We start from the raw sequence: 6,832 nt of genomic DNA, 5'->3' as shown, positions 1-6,832 counted from the left end.
GCGAGTAGCGGAGTTCTGGGTGGTCCTGGTGTTGTCATGGGTTTAGCAGTAGCGGCTCCCTGGTCTTGATCTCGATGTCTCGAACCCGGTCCACTCTTTTAGGTTGTACTAGTGACCTTTGGTGCCTCACATGATTGAGGCTCCATCTGAACGCGCTTTGGCGTCGCCGCCGACAAGGCTTGTGGATGTTGCTTCCCTCTTGGGGGCTTCATTGTGGGCCCCCTCCTCGTGTCAGTGCTCCTGGTGGAAACCCTAGTCCGTTCTTTCGGGCTCGGCGATGGTGGGGCATTGTGTTGCTACCCTCTTGGGGCGTAGTCGTGGATCTCAGATACCTTTTGGTCGACATGCTCTATCCCTGGCATGAAGTTTCCTGGTGCCAAGTATGCAGTGGCCTTGTTTGTCTCCTACATTTTACACGTGACCTTATGGTCATCGTTCTTGGTCCTTGTTGTCCACGGGAAGGATCGACGCTCTATGCCCAGGAGCGAGTGGGCAGGGGGCCCTCCTCGACAACATCTTGATGTGTTCGATGCATTGGCGTCCGATGGTTCCACAAAGAGACGCTTATTCGTTCATGGTCGGTGGTATAGGGGTGATTCTTGTTTGAGGTGGCTTTTTCTATATGCTTTGAGTTCATGGCATTTTCACTATTTACTTGGATGTCTTTTCTGTATGTAGTAGGGTTTCTTCACCATTATGTATTGATTCAGCGTTGAGTCGTGCTATGCATTGACACAATTCGGACGATTCACTAGCCGTTGGATTTACATGTCGTGCACAGTTTCGACATAAGTATCGTGCACGAAGCAATTTCGTTCAGTATTTGCGTTATATTTATAAAGTGGGCGAAAGCCTCTTTCAAGGGCGTGCACTGCAGCCTAGTAGTTTGGCATTCTCTTTTTTCTTACATAGACACTCTCTTATGTACAATTTTGCATTGTGTCATGCCCATCCCTGCTCTTAAAAAACGCGAGCAGGGGCAGAGGAAAGAAAACTCGCCGCCCCCAAAAAAAAACAAATTACAGGAATCATCTGTGCACCTCATCAGTCATCGCACCCAAGTTCGTGTGCTATAGCTATACTCGAATGACACGGTCACCCGCCGGCGGCACGACCGGCGGCGGCTGGCGCTGCTCGTAGACCCGGTGGATCTCGTTAATGAGCCACCTCGCCTTCTTGTTCGCCAGAGGGCTGCCGTCGGCGATGAGCGCGTACAGCGCGGGCATAAGCGCAGTCATCTTGCCCATCAGGGCGACGACCTTGTCTCCTCCGTGCATGCACAGCGAGGCCAGCAGCGCCACGCAGTGGTCCTTCCCCGACCGAGACGCCGACGCGCCGAGGAAGTCGACGAGGCTTGTGAAAAGCTCCGAGCTGGCCAGGATGGCCGTCGCGCCGGCCGGCTGCTCGCCGATCCTCGCTAGCAGGGCGACGGAGTCGTTCGCCAGGTCCTCGCGGTCGCCGGACAGGAGGGTGGCGAGCACGCCCACAGCGCCGGCGGTCACCGCCTTCCCGATGCTGCTCGCGCCGTGGAGCACCCCGTGGAGGCTCACCAGCGCGTTCTTGCGGCCGCGGTAAGTGCCGTCCCTCATGAGGCGCACCAGCGTCGGGATGGCCTCCGGGATGCGGCCGATCTCCTGGCAGTACTCGCTGTTCGGCGAGAGGTAGAACATGATGGCCGCTGCGTTCTGCCGCGCCTCCACCTTGGCCGCCACGTTGACGGCGTCGACGACGAGCCCGAGCCCGCCCGCCTCCACGAGCGCTCTCCGCCCGGCCGCGTGCTTCGAGAGGTTGAGCAGGCTGGCGATGGCGTTGTCCTGGACGGACGCGTCCGCCGAGGAGAGGAGGTGGAGGAGCCACGGCACGGCGTCGGCCTCCACGAGGCACGCGCGGTGGTACACGTTGCGCTTCGCCAGCTTCCGCACCTCGAAGGCCGCTTTCTTCTGCTCCTCGGGCGTGCCCCTGGAGAGCCTGGCAATAAGGAAGGCCACGGCGAGACGCACGCCGCCGGCCGCGGCCGGGCCGAACGCCGAGGCGGTCTTATCGACCGCACACCGGTGCTTGCTGCTTTGCTGCTCGTGGAGCGGTGTCCCGTTGGCGAGGAGCAGCTGCTCGACAATGCCGCGCACGGCTACGTTCGGCACGAACTGGGCGCTGCGGAGCTTCTCGCCGGTAACAGGGCACGTCCGGCACCCGCCCTTGACCCACCGTTTGATGGACGTCCGGTCGTAAGTTTGGCCGGTGGTCACGGTCACCGGGTCGGTCATCAGCTCCAGACTGATCGGGCATTGCAGCGCCTCCTGGCTGGTCCACGCCGCGCAGCTCGCTGCCGGCCTCGACCCGGGCGCTGCCGCGTCAGCTTTCTTGGCATCAACGCTGTCAAACAAGACGACGCGACAGTACACGAGGAACGCCATGAGGCCGCTGATGAGCACGAGGTCGTTGTCGTTCTCGCGGCCGTCCTCCAGGCGGTCCAACAGCTCGGCCTCGAGGAAAGTGGCCTCCTCGGCGCAGTCGCACCAGCTGGTGATGCCGACGCGGCCGAGCACCATCATCGCGTCCTCCGCGTGCGGCGTGGCGCTGCCCCTGAACAGCGCGAGCATGGAGCGCACGCTCCGGATCGCGCGCCCGTCGTCCTCGTCCGGCCACACCGGCGCGCGCCACGCCTGCTGGGACAGAAGCCTCGCGAGCTCTCCGGCCTCGACGGACGCCCCGACCACGTCCGCCGGCAGGACGTCCATGGCCGTGGCCACGGAGCAGAGGACGAACCGGAGCTCGGAGGCGACGAGGTCGGCGTTCATCAGCACCCACAGCCTCGCCCCTCTCCTGGAGCAGTCCGCGAGCAGGAACCGGAGCTTCTGCATCGCGACGTGGAGCTCGGACAGGCCGAGCACCGACGCGTCCGGCAGGGGCGCCGCCGCCTCGCGGACCTCCTCGAGGAACGCGAGGAGGACGCGGGTGATGCGCAGGGCCTCGCCGGCCCCTCGACGGAGCACGGGGAGCGCGGCGGCGTCGTGGCGGGCGACCTCGGCCACGAGGGCGACGAGCGACGCCAGCAGCGTCCCGGGGGCGATGGCCTCGCACGGGCACACCGTGGGCAGCGCCAGCATCCGGCGGCCCGGCGCCGCCTTACGGTCGTGCGGCGGCATGTCGCGATCGGGCAGCTGCGGACGGCAATTGGATTTGGAGGGAACGCAGCGCACCAGACACAAAATCTGTGAGGATTGAGAAGCGGGGTCGCTCTCTTCTCTTCTCGCGGCGGCCAAGCAATTGCAAGAAGAACTATTTATAGTGAGGACGGTACACGTGCTGGTTGAAGCCAACGTGGACGGCCATGGATAGGACTGGTGGCGGGCGGCGGTTCGCCGGTGGTGGCGCGTACGAATCTGGTTACGGTGGGCGGCAGCTTCCGGACTGACGGGGCGAGGCAACGCGCCAATATCATGATTGCATAGTGCTGCACTGTGCGGGCGGCAGCTTTTTAAAATCATGGGAGTTGGCTCATGTGCTTCAGATAACAAGATTTGCTGTCTCGATTAGTAGTTGGGAATCGAGCGATATACAAAATTGTTAGGGGGGTGGGGGGCAGAAGATGTTGCAATTTGCAATATGGAAATCGACTCGGCTCCATGTAGAAGAGTCCACCTGATCGCTAAGAGCATCTCCAGCCGCGTCCCCAATACGGCTCTTCTGAGGCGATTTTCTCGCGCTGGCGCTGAAAAAACGGCTCAGTCGTGTTCCACAAGCCCGTTTTTCGCCGGCTTGGGCCGAAATCAACGTTTTTCGCGGTACTTCGAGCGCCGCCAGGAGAGGAGGCTGGCGTCCACCAACAGGGCGCCGGTGGTGGGCGGCGTGAAGAACAACGAGGGGCGCCGTGTGTGGTCGGACGCTCCCGGCCGCACGCTCGACGGCATGCTGTCGTACCTGGAGGGCGGCAACGAACCGTCGCTGGCATACCCTCCCACGGCGGCCGCCCCCGCCCACCGCCGGCGCGCCGAGCAATGGTTGCCCAGGAGGTTCAATTCCTCCTCGCACTCCTCCTCACGCTCTTCTTCTCACTCCTCCGCCTCTTCGACGTTTCTCGGCGTCAAGGCCGAGCCAGCAGCGGAGACACCGCTTGGCCGGCGCACTCGCAGCGCCGGCATCGTCATAAACGAGGGCGGCCGGCGCGCCTCCTGTCGGATCCTCCGCGTTTCTTTAAGCCAAAGACGGAGCCGGGGCTTCCCGCCGTGAAGACGGAGCACGACGACGAGGCGGCCCTGAAATGGGCGCGCAAGGACTACCTCAAGATGGAGATGGAGCGACAGCGTGCCGCCCTGCAGCGCTTCGAGCAGCGCCGCCGGGGCCGCGACGAATGAGGCGTCGTCAGCGACGACGATGGCGCATGGCCACCACCACCGGTCCGCCATGGCGACGCCGGCCAGGGGTCAAGCATGGGCTCCCGCGTCAAGGAGGAGAAGGCCGCCGCCGAGGGTGGCGGCGATGACGCCGCGTTCAGCGACTTCTTTGCCCCTCAGTTGTAGTTTAGATAAATTTGCTATGTAAACCGCGAACATGTCTAATATATGCCAAGTTTGCCGAATTTTAGCCGAGTTTAACCGAATTTTGCCAAATATTTTTTTTATACGGCGTCTGGGGACGGCACTGGGTCGGCGACTGGGAACCAACTCGCCTCCAAGCCATTTTTTTGCGCCGACTCGCCCCCAGGCGACGATTTTACGCGCCCCCGGGGGGCGAACGGCTGGAGATGCTCTAAACTGCTAAAGGACATCACTAGATGTGCTATGAGTATTACACAAATCTAAGTCGTATTTAAGCTAAGATTCGTGTAAGCATTTTTTTTGTTTTTTCTTTCTAATTTATTTGAGTCATTTAGATGTGCAATAGTTAGAGCACATGTAGATGTGCCTTAGACAGCTAAACATTTTGTAGAAAAGAAAGGCAGAAAGTATAGGACGCGTGTGTTTCGCATGCGCGGGCACGCGCAAGTAAGTAACGACGGCCGGCTAACAGATTGTTGGTTTGACAGCGTTCCGTCGCTGTTTTAAGCAGAGTTCCAGCTGCTGACGCTGGCTCGAGAGACGGAGAGAATCACCGCGCGCGCAAAGATTAGCCAGTAATTTATTCTTAGGACTTGCGAGCTGTCGTCGTCTGTCCCGGCATGGCCAAACACGATGGAAAACGACTGCCGCCGGCGCGGGCCCACGTGACATTGGCTCTTGCAAGGCGTGGGCGCATGGGATAATCATAATCACGGCGATGTCGGCACGTACGGCGGGAGTGGGAAGTTTGGAACTGTCGGCCGGCCGCCCAGGGCACGTGGACGGGCGCCGTGACCTGCGCGCGGCGGCATCGCGAGGGAGTCCCGGATGGCGTCTGGGCCCACCTGGCCGACACCGTGCCGGCCCAGGTGTTGGCTCCCGAGCGGCCGGGCCCTTCTGCGTGCATGCGTACTGTCGCTAGGCGCGTACCATTTCGTTTCTCAGGATTCGAAGCAGTTCGATGAAGGAAAAAGTCTGAAAAAAACCTTGGATTTGCAGAGGCAGTCTGAATTTAACCCTGATCTCTCGGTCCCTGATGGCCTCTCTGATTCAAAGGAATTTTCTTTTTTAGGGTGATTCAAAGGATTTTCATAGGATCATTGAAAATGAATGTCCCACGAGCATGGATACTAATCTTGGAGATAAGAGCAACTCCAAAGGGCCGACCCATTTCATCCGGCTGCGTCCGTTTGGGTTGATGCGGACAGAAGTGATGGCCCAACGCGCCGACCCAAACCCAAATCACGTCCGTGTCGCGTGCGCGCCGACGCATTTGCGGCTCAAATTTGCGCCCCAACCGCGTCGGCGCGGATGCCGAACGGACGCTTCGCGCACCTTCTCGCTATTCGCCGCGCCCCCACATGGCAGTCGTCCAACTACCCGCTGCCCACGCGGCCAGCTTAATTTATGACGATGGACCCACGCATCAGCGACGGCGCTCGTCCTTTTTTAACCCGACCGTGCGGCGGGGCCGTCCTCATCCAAACTCGCCGTCCACATCTGCCCACCTTTGCTCCCTCGTCGCCGGCAAACCCTAGCCACCACAACCACAGCGAGATGGGCCTCTTCTTTGGCGCCAGCGGCAGCAAGGCCAAGGGCAAGTCACCCGCTGCCCCTTGCCCCACCGAGTTCTTCCCACCTCCGCCGGCGCCGGCAGAGGCTGCGCGTCAACGTGCCAGTGCACCAGGCGGAGTGGCACTGGCAGAACCGGCAGCCTCTGCCGTATCCGAACGTGACGCTGCCGCACGACTGGCATCTGGATCCAGATAGGATCCCAGTGCCGGCGGCGCCGCGGTCGGCTCGTGCTCACGCGGAGGAGGTGCGGCGCCGGCGGGCGCTGCTGACGCCGGAGCAGCGCGCTGACCCGGCCTACGCAACCGACTCGCCTAACTGGGCGAGGTGGTTCGCCTTCGAGCACGAGGAGGCGAGGCGACAGGGCGTGCGCGAGGTCGACCGGAGGTTGCCGCCAACGCCGCTCGTCATCCGCGAGGAGGACCAGGCGGCGGAGGACGCCTACCAGGCGGCCCTTGCGGCCGTCTACCGGGAGAGCGAGGAGGACGAGCGGCGCAGAGTGAAGGCGGCGGAGGCGGAAGAGGAGGCCCGGTACGAGGCGGCAATGGCGCAGGCCCTTGCCCTCTCCGCGGCGGGCGACCGCGTGGTGCCGCCGGTGGCCCCGCTGTCCCCATCAAGCCGGAGCCGCAGCCGGAGCCCGAGCCCGAGCCCATCGCGCGCTTCTCCTGGAATGGAGTGGTGCGCGAGTGGGTGTCCGCGCCACCGGTTTGGCTGGGGGCGAC

The 6,832-nt window shown here is 62.0% G+C and overlaps 1 protein-coding gene across 1 annotated transcript; it reads right to left on the bottom strand.

Moving 5' to 3' along the window:
- Nucleotides 1-844: 844 nt before the first annotated feature.
- On the bottom strand, nt 845-3,247 carry LOC123046829 (U-box domain-containing protein 19-like). The gene has a single exon (XM_044470257.1). The coding sequence runs from the start codon at nt 3,144-3,146 to the stop codon at nt 1,077-1,079; it is 2,070 nt and encodes a 689-aa protein (XP_044326192.1). The 5' UTR covers nt 3,147-3,247; the 3' UTR covers nt 845-1,076.
- Between the last annotated feature and the right edge of the window lie 3,585 nt (nt 3,248-6,832).

Source organism: Triticum aestivum, chromosome 2B, assembly GCF_018294505.1.
Source record: "Triticum aestivum cultivar Chinese Spring chromosome 2B, IWGSC CS RefSeq v2.1, whole genome shotgun sequence".
Classification (NCBI taxonomy): Eukaryota; Viridiplantae; Streptophyta; class Magnoliopsida; order Poales; family Poaceae; genus Triticum; species Triticum aestivum.
This window is presented reverse-complemented; position numbering and strand designations above follow the sequence as displayed.

Bases quoted from the DNA above. Each gene is read 5' to 3' on its own strand.
- LOC123046829 (XM_044470257.1), bottom strand. From the start codon at position 3,146: ATGCCGCCGCACGACCGTAAGGCGGCGCCGGGCCGCCGGATGCTGGCG.